The sequence below is a fragment of the Centroberyx affinis genome, unplaced genomic scaffold, assembly GCF_046629955.1.
Source record: "Centroberyx affinis isolate AG114_WGS23_722 - 3 ecotype Tasmania unplaced genomic scaffold, CSIRO-AGI_Caff_v1 ptg001267l_1, whole genome shotgun sequence".
NCBI classification, from domain to species: Eukaryota; Metazoa; Chordata; class Actinopteri; order Beryciformes; family Berycidae; genus Centroberyx; species Centroberyx affinis.
The window spans coordinates 270,922-289,073 of record NW_027279776.1 but is presented as its reverse complement, the minus strand read 5'-3'; the positions used below and the strand labels follow the sequence as shown (position 1 = coordinate 289,073).

The following is an 18,152-nucleotide window of genomic DNA, read 5'->3' as shown; positions in this document are numbered from 1 at the left end:
CTTGGCACAGTGAACAGAAAGGTCATCCTTCAAGCAGAAGGCCGGGGTTCAAGCTCCCGACAGCAGGCATCCATCCTGTTGAAACTTTCTTGGGCAAGACACTGAATCCCTACCAGCTGTTCTGTAAGTGACCCAGACCTTTGACCTGTCGATGGAGAGGGGCAAACAAAAACAATTCTCCTTCACGGATCAATGGAATATCACAAAACAAACAAAAACATCAGAGCAAGTTGTCAGTTACTACAGTTTAATATGGTAATGTCTGTCAAGGTAATCGTCTATACCAGTGGTTCTCAAACTTTTTCACATCAAGGACCCCTAAACTGACACAAATTAGACCACGGACCCCCATTTGATAAGATTTTGTCCCAGGGTCCCCCATCTGATAAGATTTTTGCTTTTAGATGTTTTATTACAGAAAGTGTATGAAACCCATGACCAAAATAGTCATACATTCTGTCATTGTGTTACTTATGGATGGAATTATAGTGAAAATAAATTATTCCCCTTTTTGCTGGGGACCCCCTGGAACCCCCTCAAGGACCCCTGGGGGTCCCCGGACCCCACTTTGAGAACCACTGGTCTATACTATATAAGTCATGGTAGCTTGTGACAAGTGTCAGATATGACTTCATCCTTTCCAAAATAGTGCACTAGTCACTAGGTACTAGTGATAGCGATGATATGGGTTTTCTATGCTAATGAAACGCTAGTGTCTCCAGGTGACTCTGCTCCATGGACAGGTATCTTTCCATGCCCCGCCCTCTCAGTGAGGCGAGGTGCTTTGCTCAGTATCCAGTGTGGTGCCAGTGGAGACAGTGCCAAGCATTTATCAAAGAGCCATGGAGAGAAGAAGGACTTTTTGGGGCTGTTAAGTAACATTCTCTTCAATAAAGTTCTCAGAGTAAGTACAAGCCAAAAATTATGCTTATAGGAAATATGCACTCAAAACATCCTTCATCCTTCTTGTAAATGCTCGGTGAATGGCAGTTTACTTGACCTGCACTCTTAACATTTTGATTGACACCTCAGGGCAAGCTTGAGGTGCTAAACTGGGGATTATTTCCAATGTAACATGTTTACACATTTATAATTACAGCAGATAAACATAACAGTGATTTATAAAAGGTGCAATATTCACAGTAATTTACAGTAAATAGGACTTGATTAAATGGATTGAAGGCTTACTTCACTTTCAGATTGACTGATCTTTGATACAAGGATTGCCATTAATATAGCTGTTTGTTGCAGAAAACAAATTTTCCACATATAATTCACACTTCAAGAATCTGAAGAACCTACATACACACAACTAATACGTTTCTATCCAAGTTTTACACTGTGCATACAACTTTTAAGTCAATTCTGGATTATGGCTTTAAGGTCCAAAAGGGCAACCAGGTGATTAAAAAAACAACTCTGTTCTAACTTTCATCTCCTTTCCTAACCATAATGCAATTAGGTCATACAAGTATCCACTGGGAGCTGACTAAATTAGACCAAACCCAAACATACATAGTATAAACCATGCCTCAGACCTACATACAAACAAGCTAATGTTACATTTTCCAGCAACATTAAAACGACTATAATTAGACTCTGTCATTATATTGCAGCTGAGCTTAGGTCATCAAGGAGCAACGCTTTAATTTGGTTTTAAAATGGCTTCAAATGTTCTGTACAACTTCAGATCACAATTCCTCCTTTTTCTGTGAATGAAAAAATAGCAGTCCATGCATTCATTTACAAAGCATCTCAGAATAGAGATTATAATAGAGTGAATTTCTAACATCATTAAAATTTGTTCATTAACAAAAACTGCTTGGCAAAACTGATGACCAGCATTTCAAAAGTTCAGTTCCAAAGTGAGATATCCGGCATGTGAAAAAAGAGACTTTTACAAAGTGATAGATAGCACCTAACAATACATATTAAGCAACTTTTTAAAAAGGAGAGTAAATCTTTTTTAACATATTATTTTTGAATAAATAATCACACTTATATAACAAATAACAAATGTTAACACTTGTACAGACTGGCTCCTCTATATTTTTGAAATACTGCATGATGAACTTCAGATAGCTAATTACTTTTTCCCAAACTGCATATGTAGCATTTTGGCAACTAATTTTCATTCATTTCGACTCTGAGATGTGAAGCCTGTACCATGCTAAACCTACAGGTGGTATTCATTAGTTATCATGGTCTGAGAAGCATAAATGACTCAGCTAAACTACAGAGCAGTACATGCTGTTTTATTTTAGGTCTCCTGTATTCTGCTTGAGTCATGTTCAGTGGTTTTGTTTAATTGGGTTACCAGCATTGCTGTAGATTTACCACAAAGCAGAAATTAGAAGACGGATATTCACAGCAATCACTTCATCCTGCACAAGGTAGAATGGCATGAGTGTGTTCTTTGTGTGCGTGAATGGAAAAACACAGAGAAAGACAAATGGAGCACAGCAGGAAAAGATAAATGCATGAGAAAAGGTTCCACTTAACAAACATTACACCCCACCTTGCTGTAATCCCACACTGAAATCCACAGGACACTCATGCAATGATGGGAAAGACAACCAGCATTCGAATAATTTTCCTCCCATAAAAAGAAACCTCAAAAACCCCGTTTCCGCTGACTGGCTGCTTTTATTCCCCCTGGGATGCGAGTGGCAGCGGTGCGCTGGGCAACAGGGACAAGTCTGGGAAAATTACTGTGTTCATCCACTTGTCGGCTCCCTCAGCCAAACCAGTGGCTTGCCATGCTTTCAGCGTGATGTAACTGCGCTGACCAGAAATTAGGGTACAAACGGCCACAATGAAGTTTTGACGCAATTATATTATCTGTGACACATCATTTTTTGTGTCACTGCCTGGCACCAAAGCTAGTTGCTTCTACAGCTGGGGACCTGGCAAAACATTAATGTCATTCTTGAGTAAATCAATACTAGTGGTAAACCAGTGAGAAAAAAAAAGTTAGGGAGTTCATACACTTCATAGCCCGCCTCCCTCATATATAACAGATGTATACACACACACAGCTGAGGGTCAGATGAGCTGCCAAACAGAAATGTAACCAAGAATGACTGAGTATCCCATAGACAGATATAGCAAAAAAACGGGCTATTTTAAGTAAACTGTCAAGCGATGTGTGCACTCAAGTCAGTTCCAAAGAACTGCTGACCTGCTGGAAGAGGAGAGAGGAACAGTTGATGGGGTGAGTTTGTCTAAATCTGTAAAATCTAGGTATTATTAGGCTTCCACTGAGTAGTAGTAAATTGATTAGACTGATGCATCCAGACCATAGAGAGACCAGACCATGAGAAAGCACAATGTTCCAAGCTGCAAAAAAAATAAAATAAACACAACCTACAAACTTTATAGCAAAAATTAAGACCCATCAACCTCAGATTACAGCTTCACTGGCTGATTGAAGGTTTTCAGTCCCAGACTCAAGGGAACAGCCATAGTTTGGGTGCCAGAGTGATGCTAGAAAGGTAAAAGATGGCCCAAGTTATGCTTTCAGCAAACATTCAAAGAGAAATAAATGTTAAAACGCAGCAAGAAATCATACATTATTAGATTTGCATTGATTTTGCTGGGGCCTTTGTTTGAGCAACTGAACATTTTTCTTTCATTTTCATTCATTTTCCTCAAACAGAACTTGCTTGATACCCTTGTTACTTATTAAAGTGAGTCACAAATTCATAGGTGAGGTCATATTTGGATGCTGATGCACAAACCATCGCAAATCACTGGAATAATACATGAATACAGTTCCAATGGATGAAAAGTCAAATGAGGATAATGAGAATTTCGCTGAAACTACCCAGTCTGTGTCACCGTCTCCAAAGCCATTTCCTCCTGGAGTATCTCCATTACTTGGTACTCAGACTTTTCCCCAGACAAGTTGGAAAGACAGACTCATTTGTCTAATAGCTGAAATTTGTGGAGGGCAGTATGCCTGGGCTCCTGTATAATAACACACCCATCCTTAACCTCATAAATTACCAAACAGGCTGCAAGCTTTTGCCAATACCATGAATAAGGTACTTTCCGCATCATGCATCATATCTATTTTACAAGACTAGATGGTAAGCAATTAATTCTCGCTGGTACAGAACGCACTGTGTTCTTTGTGCAAACTTCTCTGGACATCATTGTGTCTACCACAATTCAGAGCTTTTCCCCAGAAGTTGGCTCCCATTATAAGGAGACAAGATTAAAGAAGAAAGATGCTCTAGTTTCCTTAACTGCTACCTGATATTTTGACGTTTGTTCTCTCATAATTTCATAGCAGACTTGTAATTTGTTAGCCCTCCATTTTTGTTGTGCTTTTTGGCATTCTCTCCTTCTCTCCTCCAGGAAGCACAGTGACTCAAAGGAGGGGAAGGAACCAGGAGAGATGGCTGAACATTTAAATGATTACTGTGGATCACTGCTGATATTGTACCTTATAATTTGACAGTACTGTTATTTAAGACTATGAAGTGCCAAGAACAAAACCCAAATCATTAAAATAACAGGTTTACTTCTGACATTTATTTATAACATAAAAGAAACAAAAATAATACAAACTCTGATACCATCCTAAATAGAGAATGACTGAAATCTGCTCCCATTCAGGCAATAGAAGCTACACAGGTCTATTGCAGGTCTATTATCAACTGTGTTTTCCCTCTTCATGTTTTTACAATACTAGCATTTCCTCAACTTGGATGTTGCACCAGCTTTTTAAATTCCAAACGAGTCCCACTGTAACAAGGTATCTTCAGAATTCCTTGCATTGTGAAAATTGGAGAGCAGAAAGGGGAACATGGGATATGAAGAGTGTCTCTGAGGTTCTCTGCTCAATACCAGTAGGACTTGTGGTGCCTCCTGTTCTCCTGGATGCCCAGTTTCTCCATGACCTCCTCCTCTAGGGTTGTCAAAGATGGCGTATAGGTCTTCTCTAGCGTGTCTTCTGGACTGGTATCTTTGGGACCATCTGTGATGTCAGAAATAAAAAGTTAGACACATGCAGAAATTAAATGCCACCTTGAAAAGGAATAGCTATGTGTGTGTGATATGAAAAATGTCAGTTGAAATACTTGATGGAACTTGATGGAATAGTTCACCCCAAAATGAAAATTCTGTCAATATCTACTCTACTCTGATGACCACCAAACACACACACACACACACACACCTACACACACACACACACACACACACACTCTCTTATATATTTACCCAACTGATAGTTCCTTATTTTTTTTAAAACATGAAGAGTCATGATGTGCCCAAAGCATTCTGCCAGAAGACTCACCGCCCCCACTCTCCTGTATTGGAGGAGCAAAGTATGCAACCGTTCACACTTTTCGAAACTGTCTGCGAGGTAAATATAAGACTTTAGGACTCACAGAGCAATCGTTTGGCCACAAAACGCTTGGATTATGCTGCATGAGCTGTCTAGTGAAAATTGATGGTCAATTTATGACCTTTTTGGGGTTGCACAGACTAGTTTTCTAGTCACATATTCAAGTAATGAGACCCCTTGGCAGCACTCTTGGGAGACATCAATGAGGCTCACACACAAAATGAAACCAAAAATCTGTTCTCACAAAGCTGTGAATCCCAAAGCTCCCATGACTGTTGTTAATGCCTCTGTCTGTGTGTTGTTACCTCTGCCAAGGAGGTTAACTTTTTCCCTGTTAATTTGTTTGTCAGCAGGATATCTCAAAAAACCTATGACAGGACAGATAGGCCTTTGGAACAATCAATCTGGAACAATTGATTAGATTTTGGTGATCATCTGGATCTGGGATTTCTGCCATTAGACTATTACAGCCATAACTATGAAACTAAGACTGATAAGAGACTTGATTCCAATCCTACAGCACTGTATCATTTTGAAGTTGCTGAAGTCCTGCATAGAGGTGAAAGATGAATGACAGCTGGTTTCATATATTGCATGTTAGCTAAACATGGAAAAACGTGCACCACCTTTGGTTACTGAAAGGAAATCCCTCGCCAACACACACACACACACACACACACACTCACCTTTCCACTGCTGTGTTACGATGCCGTCTCTGCGCTCAACGACAGGTTTAGGGACGATTCGACCCGTCCTGAGAGAGACCCGGACCCTCTCTCCCTCCTCTGTGAACCTCCACTCCACCTGGGTGGGCTTCCTGGAGGATCAAGATCAGCATTTCACAGCCTGTCACAGCCAGTCTCTATTCAAAGACCATAAATCCATTTACATTTATCTGAATAATGTATGACTATTTTTTAACGTGATGAAAGCATTCTACCACACACTGGAAAACTTCAGACCAGTTTCATAATTGCATATCTGCAAACTGTACATATATCTAAACATGGCCATCTGAAGCCTTTCAGAGTGCGGTAGAATACTTTCATTTTTGTCTGCAATATCATTCCTGCAACCTGAGAAGAGTCTTGCTGTACACAGGGCATCCACAACCTATTACCGTTTTTTTCCCCATTTATTTTTTCGGAGAAATATTTATTTTAAAGCTGGTGTAGAGGAAAGCCAACTATAAACCACCGCATCGAACTGTTACAGAGGCACAGTGATCCCATTCAAAAACCCCACAGATATGTAACTAGTTAAAACATGTGCAAGTGTTTGTCACCCCAGACAGTTTCTATCCTGAATTGGCCAAGAAGGATTGGAGAGTTTCTGAAACAGACACATTAAAAGGTAACACACTGAAGTTTTAGTTTGTTATTTCTCTTTGCCAGGGACTGATCACACTTATGTTGCTTTTGATTATGATTTTATTTGGTCCTCAGGAAGAGTAAGCTCAGCACTAGCGTCTGGGACTCCAGATAAAGATAACATAACATGACCTTGGAGAAAAAAGGCCCATCATTCAGTTTGAGTCCCAAGCCATGGTTCAGCCAACATGCTGGCCCTTAAATGAGCATACATGTGTACAGCCACATTAATTAATCCTGCACTGTAGCAAGGCTTACCTGTCTGTGGGGTCAATGAGGGCAACGTCACGGAGCAGCATGGGAGCCTCACTGGCAATGTAGGTCCCACGGTAATCCCCAGATTTGCCAATGTACCTGTAATGCTGAGACAGGAAATCACAGTTCACACTTTTAAAGTCAACAGGTGGCGGCCAACAAGGCTTTCTGAGGCTTAAATGCACATTTTAACAGTTGTGCCCAGAGTCTGCCAAGTTCTACCAGACAAACTGTCTGGCTCCATCTGGTGGAGCTAAAACATAAATACATGGTGTAACACTGCTGCCACAGTAGCTTTGCTGTTGCTATGATGCAGAGAAGATTGGAAGTTTCATCTGTGTCCAGCGTTAAATTGCTATGTTGCATGCTAAGGCTTTAGCACATTGTGTATAGTGTACAGAAGGAGCCAGCTTTCCTCTCAGCAGCACTACAATACGCACTGAGGTGCATTAAATACTGAACAGAGGTGAAACTGCAACCTTACTGCTTGTTACATAGCAGCACCTTATTCAAAGAGCACATTTGTCAACAAGCTGGTTCAATCTTTTCAATGTAACTGAATATCCTGTTTGCAAAATTGAACAGGACTGACTGATCTCCATTTAATATGTTACAGTTACTTTTCAGCTTAAAATTCACTGAACTGAAAACTAATTGACCCAGCTCTGACACACAAGCTAACACATTTATCTGTATTTTTGGAAATTACTTATATGGGAACAAACTCAACTGATAGTGAAATAAGTGCAAAATGGTAAAACTAGTAAAGAATCCAGGTAGCCTCTTATTTACTCATTTAGGTTAGTCTGTGAACCCACTGACAGAGCTACACAAGTACAGAGACAATGTAGATGCAACTGAATTCACATTGTTAATCTTATGAAACAGCTTCACCAGGCCAGGTTTCAGTTGTGTTATGTGCAGCTTACTGGCAGCCAGTGTCTCAACCAACAACCAACAAACGGTGACATTTCCTCCGAATCCTCAGGGAAAAATAGGACTTCCTTACTGTGTTCAGTCCCTCCAGGATAACCCAGTTTCTGTGTCTGAAGACTTGGACCACCTTCCCCTGCTTCCCTTTGTCCTTCCCTGCTACAATCTCAACCTGAGAAACAGATGAAAAACACACTGACTACTGTATATTGTATACACATTCTTCTTCATGTGTTACATCAGTTAAAGATACTTTTGTCAAACCCTGCTGAGTAAAGGTTTGGCCAAACCTTTATATCATACTTATTACAGCTCCTGTGGAGGCTCTTTACAAATAATCCAAAAACGTTATTCATTGCAGACATACATGGCTTGTCATGATGGTCACAGACAACATAAAACATTACATGACTGTAGTTGCAATATTAATAGCGTCAGGGTTATTTTACTTGTTGTAATGCTCTACTCAAAGCTTAAATTATATTGATCTATGGTTCATCCAATTTCCTAGTTTCATGAAACACAGCAAAACAGGTTATTTTCCTTTACATACCGTATCCCCTCTGAGGAGAGACCACTCTTCAGGCGCTATGGGCTCCACAAACACCTTTCTCCTGATCTTCCCTGGAGGATTGCGCCTCTTGGCAGCCATGGTCCAGGGCCTGTTGGTGCCAAAGCGGTAGTCTTTGGGGAAAGTAACCTTGGCCGCCATCGACAGGAGAGCCGTCAGCCTCATTTCGCTGGAAGGACAAACTAGATCAAGACACAACCCAAGAGATGGCCAGTTCCCCTTGACAAGACCACTGGATAGCTAACGTTAGCTAGATTATACCGGCTAACGTTAGCTACATAGCGAGCTGCGCATACGCCACTATTTACTGAAACACACACACGCAAATGGGATTGCTACATAGCTTTCCAAATATCCGGGAGTTAATTAAGCTGTAGTTATTAGTTGGTAATATGAAAAAAGTATCTTACCTCCGCTTGATGTCAATGTCACATGTATCACACCAACACTAGCATTAAGCCCGTAGCAACGCCACCTACTGGATAGGAGGGTTCCTGGATCAGCGCATGCGCAGTGGCCACGCCGTTATCAAATCATCCATCCTGGTGGTTGATCGAGATGTGAAATTGATTTGAGGGCTGTATGTAGGGCACGGGCAGTAAGTTGACCTTCTACGCACTTTAGCTGCAAGAAACTGTCTATAAAATTGAGTTGTTTAGCAAAAACATATTGATAAGGTATTGATATTGACAGGGTGGCTACTATTAGGGGGGACCTGATGTTGAGGAGGATGAGGAGGAAATTTTATCATGCTCATTTCTAGTTTGCATCGTGATATTCTGTCTTAAGTTATCCTACAGCTTCTTCTTTTTTTAATTTAATTCAATTTTCATTCATCTTCAAAAAATTAGTTATTATTCAGTTATTCAACAGTTCCAACTTACACTTGTTTAAAATGTTCTCTCCTTTTTTGCATAGTCATTTGAACCTCTGGGGCCACCATCATAGGGGAAAGCAAGACAGTTCAGCTGGGCCCTGAGTCTGGGAGCACCCAGGGAGGTGTTTTATAGTAGCTGGGGAGATATTTATAGTGGCTGTACCACAAGGCATGAAGCTGGAATTTCTGAAAACCGGCAATTGAACATTCAAGCCAGATAAAGCAGTCATTAATCTTGTGAACCAGATGCACCAGCTGCCACAGCACATCTAGAAATCAATACTGAAAAAGCTCCTAAGCAAAATGAGGGACAGAGTTGTGTTCAAGTGTAACTAAACTCCATTTGTCAACATTTGCCCAGTGAACCAAGTTTGCTTAGTTATTAAGAAAACAACCAAGTGAAAGGGGGGTAGTTTGATATGTTCAGGTAATGAGAGTGAAAATACCCTCAATGTAAAGCTGACATTAAGCAGATCTCATGGTAGTTGTGTCATTTAACATAAGGGGCAATGAGAGTGGAATCAAAACATTGTCACTGTCCAAATACTGGACCTTAACAGCTCATACTCAGATGAACCCCAACATAAAATCTGTCAGGATAAGTTACATAACACCAAAACTAGTTCCCCAAACTGTGCCATGAGCTTCTCTCAGGAGTAAGTTATTTGTGACATGCATAAAAAAAAAGGTGCCATTATTGCTTTCGCACAACTGTAATAGTGTTACAGTGCGAAAAATGAGCTGAGAAAATCCTTAAGTTTGCTTGGATCAAATATAATAGGTTTTCCCCAGCATGAAACTTGATTTTTTAGCCAGGGATTCTGCACAAGACCTGGTTTAGGAGGCTGTGTGGAACGCCCCTGATAAACAAAATAATAATAATAATATTGCAGCCTCCTGCGATTTAGGAACTGCAGATAATATTGTTGATTAAACAGGATACAGCGACCACAAAAGAACTCATTTGTGCCAGGTGCTTTCCAGAGTAAGGAAGTCTGTGTGGGTAATGCACAATGAGGACAACTTATTGAATGTAAACATGACAAATACAAGTATTTTTGTAATCAACATGTTTATTAAATGGACCGGCGACTACAATGGTAAAACTAAGCAGTAGATTAAGCTGAGTGGCAGCCTCCGAAAGTGACAGAGAAAGCTAAACCAAGGATTACACTATAATTACAAATGACACCCTAGGAATTCACTCCAGACAGTTGAGTGGGGGAATTGAGCTCTGACCATTTTCTATAGTGAATCAGTGGTGTGGTGACAGGGCAGCAGGTATAAAAGTCATGCAGCAGGACAGCATAGGACATCAGTCCCACTGTATGCAAAACATTCAGGTATTATTTTCACTTTTAAAGGACTGAGCTTCCCCATAGGTTCAACGATAATTTGAATAACTGTGGGCTCATGTTGCCAAATATAGGCAAGAACATTGAAGCAATGAATATGATATCCAAATAACATGGTAAATAGGCAAAGTGTGTCAAAAAACTTGAACCTGAAGATTGAGTACCCCCAAAAACTACCATAATGGAACTTGGAAACAGAGTCGCCAAGGTAAAATAACACCACCACATATTCAACAAGATGTTGTCTAAATAAATGTTTGAATAAAACACTTCTTTAAAACATCACAATTTTGTTCCACAGCCAAAATAATAAGACCATGTAAGTAAAACAGATTCATATTCCAGTTAAGAGGGTTTGAAAAACAGAGAAATCAGAGTTTTAAAGAGGTTTGGCTCTGGGAATGCAAGTCACGCCGAAATCCCATTTCTTCCAAAACCGCGATTTGTGTAGATTAGATTGGTATTAACAATGTATGCCAGCAATACATTTCAGAGCTGTGGAAGAAACTTACTTGGTACCACCAATTACTTCTCCAGTACCTGGCAATGGCAGCATTATGTGAGCTAAATAAGGAATCAGGATACAACGAAATTAACAGCTGAACTGACAAGGTGGATTCAAAAGGATTTGCCAGAAAATGACCCCAGAAAAAGTGGCCGTGAACTTTTTTTTCCTCCTCCACAAAATGCAGTTTCTCCACCTTGACTTAAAACAGTTCAAGACCCAGGATTGACACAATAACATTCAGGAATGTCTTTCTGCTTTCAATAATGCACATCATCAGCTAAGAGTTACTCTGGGAAGTACAGAGGGGGATTCACAAAGTAATTAGTTGAGGGTCTTTCTCAAATGGGGCTTCCATGTTCAAAATATTCAAAAGCCAAGTAGGCCACATATGGGATCAAGTGAAATTAATTGCATAATTTGGTCACCTCCAATGAAGCGCAGAATACTTCAAAGCAACAAAACCTGTGTAGCATATTAATTTCCTACAGTGAACTAGACAACGCTTAATGGGGCAAAAAAACAAAACAAAAAAAGCTTTGAAAGTGCAACTCATCATGTATCAGAAGATAAATTACATGTTTCAAGATCAGGCTGAAAAGCTAGGTTAAACAAATGGAAGAAAACTCACTAATTCTTGTATGCATACATACTGTATTAAAGCTGAGAGCATAAGTGAAAATTTGTTCTTTATAAGTAAAAGATCTGTCCATTTTCAAAACCAACAAATATCAACTTAATGAACAAATGGGAGTATTTGTCAAACAAAACTGTTTTGTGGAGTAAAGATTTTTTAGTTTCCATTATGAATTCAGCATGTATTCCCTCTAAACTGAAAAATGTTTGACACCTAGCATCCAGACTTTGTAATTATGTAATTGCACTTAGAAATAAAAAATATATATACACACCAAAATCCCATTTATAAATGAGCCTTAAAGTGCTCAATTCAATTGTTTGAAATCAGATTAGCAAACTTTTGATATCTGGGATATATGATATCCCAAAATGGCAAATGAAGATTTGTTTGTCTCTCAATACAAACATACTTAGGTTTTAAAATTCTCCTATTAATTAAACAGCAGAAGTCTAGCATCCTGCAGGTAATAATTTTGATGCTTAAATTCCAGAGAGAAGGGCCAAAGGTTCTTGGTTTTCTTCTGAGAGTTGGTGTTAAGCACTGTCTGTCACGGGCTGCAAGGAGAACAGTGAAGAGCAACATGATGGATTATTATGCAAAATCTCTCTTATTCTCACAGTCAGTTTTTAATTTCTTGGAAATTGTGCAATCAACAGAACAATTACATACGATTGTGTCAGATTTAGATGTTTTACTTTCTTAAACATTAACTGAACCCCAAACCCAAACCTGTGTAAAGCCTGACATCTAATGGTAAAAAGCATGCTAGTACCAGGTGATGTCACCAACTGTTGTACTCTTTAGAAGATGACATCACCTGGCACAAAAGATCAGCCAATAGCAGATGGCAATTTCAGCAGCATGCTGTTTACCATTAGATGTCAGGCTTTACACAGATTTGAGTTTGGGGTTTAGTTACTCTTTAAGTTCAGGGATTCTTTTGATCTGATGTTTCCGGGGTAAGAAGCTATCCTAATAAGCAGAGCGCCGTACCTTATCTGCCGTTAGCTGGCCCTCTGCAGCAGGGTTTTCCTGGGCCTCCAGTCTCGACTCGCTCAGTGAAGACGGAGCAGTGGGTTTAGGCCCAGCCACGTCGTTGAGCTTGGCCTCCGTGTTAGACTTGTTGCTGTCTCCTTTCAAATCGCCTTCCCCCTCGGTGTCCTTCAGCCGCTTGGGAGACGCCTACCGAGGGTTTGAGGAAGCGTCAGGGAGCCGTAAAGATGAACGACTAAGAAGCTCTCACCTTACAATGTCAAGCTTGAAGAAAAGCTCACCTCTGTGGACTCCCCTGCTTTTCGTTTAGTTCCTCCCCTCTCGTTCTTCTCGTCGATGACCAGGGCACCTTCATCCTCGTCGCTGCTGCCCTCAGCGTCCACCTTCTCCAAACTACCCGTCTCCCCTGCTCCTTCTGACATGCTGTCCTTCTTCGATGGCTACAGAGAGAAATGTAAATGTTAGGGAGGGACGAGGGACGAAAAGTCTTGAGTCAGATTTGAACCCCCATGTAACTGTTGCAGATACATGGCATGAACCTCTGAGCCACAAAGAGCACACATAAAAGTCTAAATATTCTCTTTCGTTTAGTTGTCTTAAGCAGGATTATATTTCATTACTGTGTGCATGCTACGTATTGTTCACGTTCACTCCATCTGAGACTGCCAACATTTGTAGTAACCATGGCTCATTTTACAATTATTTTTGGTTTTACAATAGACTGGACCACACTCAATATTTCAACAGTTGTTCAGAGGAGACAAAAAGCAGATTATTTAAAAAAATAAAAACACTTTTGCACATCCCTGCCTTGTAACACTGCAAACATCCAAACATTTCAAGCTACGACTTTGCTAAATGCAGCAATGTGTAATTTAGTTAATGTCATGGAAGGTCAGGACGGTCTGGGCCCTTGACAGGATTGGAGAAGTGCAGTCTTGTCAAGAAGGTTTACATTTTTAAAACACTATCCCATTAATTGCTAATCGAATCCCCCATTTGGAGAATCAAAATATAATGAAGCCAGAGTTTCTGTTCCCATGAAATTTGTGCCATCCTCCTTTTAGCATTTATCAGCAGTGCTTGTGCAAGTCAATGGGGAATGAAAAAATGTTTCTCAACCCCACATGCAAGTCATTCCATTTACTTCTGTAGGCTGTAGTGGAAGCAAGAACAAGGACTTGTACTTGCAATTTTAAGAGAAATGGTTTCATCTCCACTGACTTGCTGAAATAATGATAAATGCGTACAGGTGCTCAGAGGAGGCTGGTGCCAGTTTCTCAGGAACAAAGAAAAGAGTTGAGAAATCATGTTGAATGCTCTAAGCAACTGGTCTAAAATATCACATGATTGGTTGTGCTGCCTTGTGGAAAAGCATCTCCATCTCCATTTCCTTTATTCACATCTTGAGGTCAAACTCTTTAAAAACTAGAAGGGCACTTGGAGAGCGCAGACCTCCGCCAAGGCCAATAGTCCAGTCTGCTATGATATGCAAATTTTGTGAGTCGGATCTGCTCCGCTCCTAAATTTAATGGGTTCTTCCTTGGCCCATGCTACACCCTTCCACAAAGTTTCATGAAAATCGGCTCAGTAGCTTTTCCGTAATCCTGCTGACAAACAAACGGCACCGAAAACCTAACCTCCTTGGCGGAGGTAATGAACCGCTTCGAGGCTCGGCTTGTCGAGCTTGAGGATATCTGCACCTTTATGACTGCCCAAAAAGTTTCTAAATCCTCGTATTCCCCCAGCCAGCCACATTTGTGGCTTTTACTGCATTTGTTGTTGTTGTTGTGAGTTTCTGTCACTGCTATTTCAGGATTCCCTAGGTTATGGTTAATATGCATTTTAAAATAAATTTACCTTCCTTAGGAATCAACCAGATTTTGTGCTTATCTTCCATGGGCACAAAAACAAAACGCACATTACTCACAATACAGTGAAAGAAACCTACAGGAAAAGCAGCAAGTATGTACACTTAGCCTCTGTCACAGATGTACACACACACACCTCATAGCCTTCATGTGTGACTGTGGGGTTGTTCTCAATTTCCCAGAGTCCCTCAGTGAAGCCTTTCCTCTTGGTTGGTTTTCCAAACTTCTCCTTGCACTCATCATAGGGGAACAAATCCTTGGCCCCCAGGAATGCCCTGCGGTGGTCAAACATTACAGTTGTCAACATAACTTAATGATTTTCCTAGATGTGTACATTCACACACTAAACCATGGATATAAAATGTATACCTGGCAGAAACGGTGTTATCAAACAATAAGTACACCATACAAGCAGTCTTGTCTATTTTGACATAATTGGATAAATTACCTGAAATTGTACTTGAGCATCATTTATTCAATAAAACATGCAATTTCTTTGTACACACAAGAATAAATAAATAAATAAATACACCACTAGTTTCAGTAGATGGTATTTTCCAATTGGCAGAAATGAGTTCATCTTGAATGTTTCCTTTAATTTTCTCAACTGCTTCAGCCATGATTTAGGCTCCATTTGGAACGAGGCTGGTCACATAACACGTTTTACTCACGTCTCATGTGTTCCAAAGAAGAACACCTGGTACTTGTTGGAGGGGGACTTCACTGCTCCTTCAGGTAACTCGTCAATCTGTGAATTAAGCAGACAGCTACTTAAACTCCACGGACAAATCCAGAAATCCAAGCAACTGTTCAGATATAAACGGTCAATTCTGATGTTCGGACAAACGTTCAACCACAAGGTCAACTTTGAATTAAAAAAAAAGAGGATGTCTGTCTTTTGAATGGGTTGAAGAAAAGCAGGAATGTACTCTTATTAAGTTATTCAGACTACAGAGGGTGATTCAATGCATTGGAAATTGATGCTTGGATTAAGTCAAAAATTTAAGAACTGTGCCACTGTTTACTGAATACATTTTTTTTTAAAGACCTTCAGAACTGGAACATACAGTATATTCATAGCCAAAATGAAAGTTTTGTGTGAATGTCCCCTAGAGGAACCTAACATTAGTCACCAGATCTAACATTAGCCGCTGTGTAAGCCTTTGGGAGGTGCAGGCTAGGGTCCTGATGCTGTAAATTAGGCTTGGGTAACTGGATGATTACATCAGGCATCACGATGGAATACTTACTATTGCTGAATGAATGGAGGTTTATGACGCCTATGTGATTTAAAATGTATTTAATGTTTAACTGAACGGTGCCTTAAAGGCTATTGTAAATGTAATGTAATGTATCGTTGTAGCTCCACCACTGAGACAATATTGGATGAGAACAGCACGACACTGATGCACAAGGAAATGATGACAGAGTGTGGTGTCGCCTTGCTTCCTAACAGCCCTCCTGCCAAATAGGCCTTTTGGCATCCCCAGATAGGGCCAGTGTGTCAGGATAGGTGGGGCAGGGCATGCAGCCCGCTGACAAGAGGCTAGTCTGTCTGATAAGAGCAAAAAAAGGAGGGAAGAGGTACTAGACAGACAATACTGTGAGATGAGAAGCTCACGGAATTATTTGCACTGTTTTATTAAATCCATGTTTGGAAATAAACAAACAAATGGGAGGTTTTTTGGGAGGAGGGGCGGCAAACTAAATATTTGGTATTTGAGTGACTGCTACCTTTAAAAACAGAAACAAATTTGAACATTGACTTAAATTAGAAGGCAGTGTTTCCTCTGTAATTGTATGGCCCAGTGGTGCATGGGGTAATGCAAGCTTTGTTTCCACAATTAGGCTAGTACCCGTTATGGTCCCATTTATGGTTCCAGTGCAGGGTGAAGTGCCAAACTGTTTTGCCTTTTTATTGCCTTTTGTCTTGTTTTGCATAACAATATAATCCATAACCCTTGGGTAACGATGCGTTGTAGAGGGATTTTGTTTTACCAATTTGACTTTATTTTACGTTTACATTTTCTCCAGCGGCGCACCAATGCTGGAAGAAACAGGAAAACACTGAAGGCAATGTTGGTGTGTGGGGAAACTGTTTATGGGGAGAAAAAAAAAGAAACTAGGCAGACCATATATCCTTTGAGTATGGTAGCTACCAGTTTGAATTACGACTATCCCGAATTTGAACTTAACGTGGGGTTTTAACACCAACTACTGTAACATTTGATCCTGTGAGAAGAAATATTGCTGTTATTGCAAGCGCTAACAGCTTTGCGTGGGAAGACAGGCAAAGGCAAGATATTTTGGATACAAAGTGTGGTTACAATTTACCAAAGCAGCTCAAAAGTATATCGTCTGTAATGCAACAGCTATTCAAATGCAAGGTAAAACTAAATCCAAACTTATTTCGCACTGTTGGACAACAAGTTACAACGTGGCTCCGTGTGTAACTGTCCTCAAATGGCCCACCGTTAACTTAGCTGGTTGACAGAGGTTAACGTTAGGCCGTGGAGCGTTAATTCAGGCTGCATGTTATCCGGCTAGTTTAACGGTTAAGAAAAGCTTAAGTTAACGTTAGCTTAACCGGGCCCCTTAGGGGAGGCTGTATTATTTAAAATGAAGGCGACACATCAAACCCGGTGTGAGTGACCGACAGCAGCTAGCAATAACATTAGCTATGTAAGCTGATGCAAGCTAAGGAGTGTGGTATTTCTGCACATGAAACATCCAAAAGAATTTGCAACTCAACTGTCTACGGTTGACTTGGCAGTGCGTGGATGGGCAACGCTAACGTTAGCTAACGTAACTCGGCTAGGCTAACTCATGTTAGCCACTGTTAGCTAGGCCTCACAGATAAACAAGTGATAGGAGCACGCAGCAACACACGAACTGTAACGAATATGTAACCTAAAGCTGGAAACAAGATATTAACGTTAGTTACTTACCCTCGCAGGCCAGTGTGGATACCCCTTCATTTTAGCAAAGACGAGATCCCCGGGTTTATATTCCCTTTGCCTATTCGACCTCGGCATGTTTCTTGGAGAAATAGCTCGCTATATTATATAAATCTAAGTGACACTAATGTTTCGCTGTATTACAGTTGTATCCGGATTAGTCAACACCTGCAACAAATAAGCAAAGCGTCGGTTTATCACATCAAAATTAGCCAGGCGCAGAAAACTGAAACGAAGAGGCGAGCGACTTTTACGCGGACTGTAGCATGGACTGTGTCCACGACGCGGGAAAAATAAACCGCTTTAGAAGATGTTTAAATACAATTTCCACGGCGAACAGTGTATTTTGTTTTTACAACCCACTGGCTTCTCCCTCGGACTGTTTGGGTTTGAAATTGAAACCCGCTTCCCTCTTCACAGACGCGCCCCCAGTGTCGATGCAGTCGCACAATTAGCGCCCCTGTTGGTT

At 40.5% G+C, this 18,152-nt stretch overlaps 2 protein-coding genes across 2 annotated transcripts; both read right to left on the bottom strand.

Annotated features, from left to right (window-relative positions):
• Positions 1-4,554: 4,554 nt before the first annotated feature.
• On the bottom strand, positions 4,555-8,932 carry LOC139648874 (large ribosomal subunit protein uL24m-like). Its single transcript, XM_071525116.1, has 6 exons — positions 8,896-8,932; positions 8,468-8,654; positions 7,991-8,086; positions 6,985-7,088; positions 6,043-6,173; positions 4,555-4,984 (listed from the first exon to the last, which is right to left on the bottom strand). The coding sequence occupies exons 2-6, from the start codon at positions 8,648-8,650 to the stop codon at positions 4,848-4,850; spliced, it is 651 nt and encodes a 216-aa protein (XP_071381217.1). The 5' UTR covers positions 8,651-8,654; positions 8,896-8,932; the 3' UTR covers positions 4,555-4,847.
• A 1,485-nt stretch (positions 8,933-10,417) lies between these two features.
• On the bottom strand, positions 10,418-18,077 carry LOC139648867 (hepatoma-derived growth factor-like). Its single transcript, XM_071525107.1, has 6 exons — positions 17,675-18,077; positions 15,398-15,474; positions 14,863-15,001; positions 13,137-13,295; positions 12,856-13,044; positions 10,418-12,416 (listed from the first exon to the last, which is right to left on the bottom strand). The coding sequence occupies exons 1-6, from the start codon at positions 17,759-17,761 to the stop codon at positions 12,396-12,398; spliced, it is 672 nt and encodes a 223-aa protein (XP_071381208.1). The 5' UTR covers positions 17,762-18,077; the 3' UTR covers positions 10,418-12,395.
• Between the last annotated feature and the right edge of the window lie 75 nt (positions 18,078-18,152).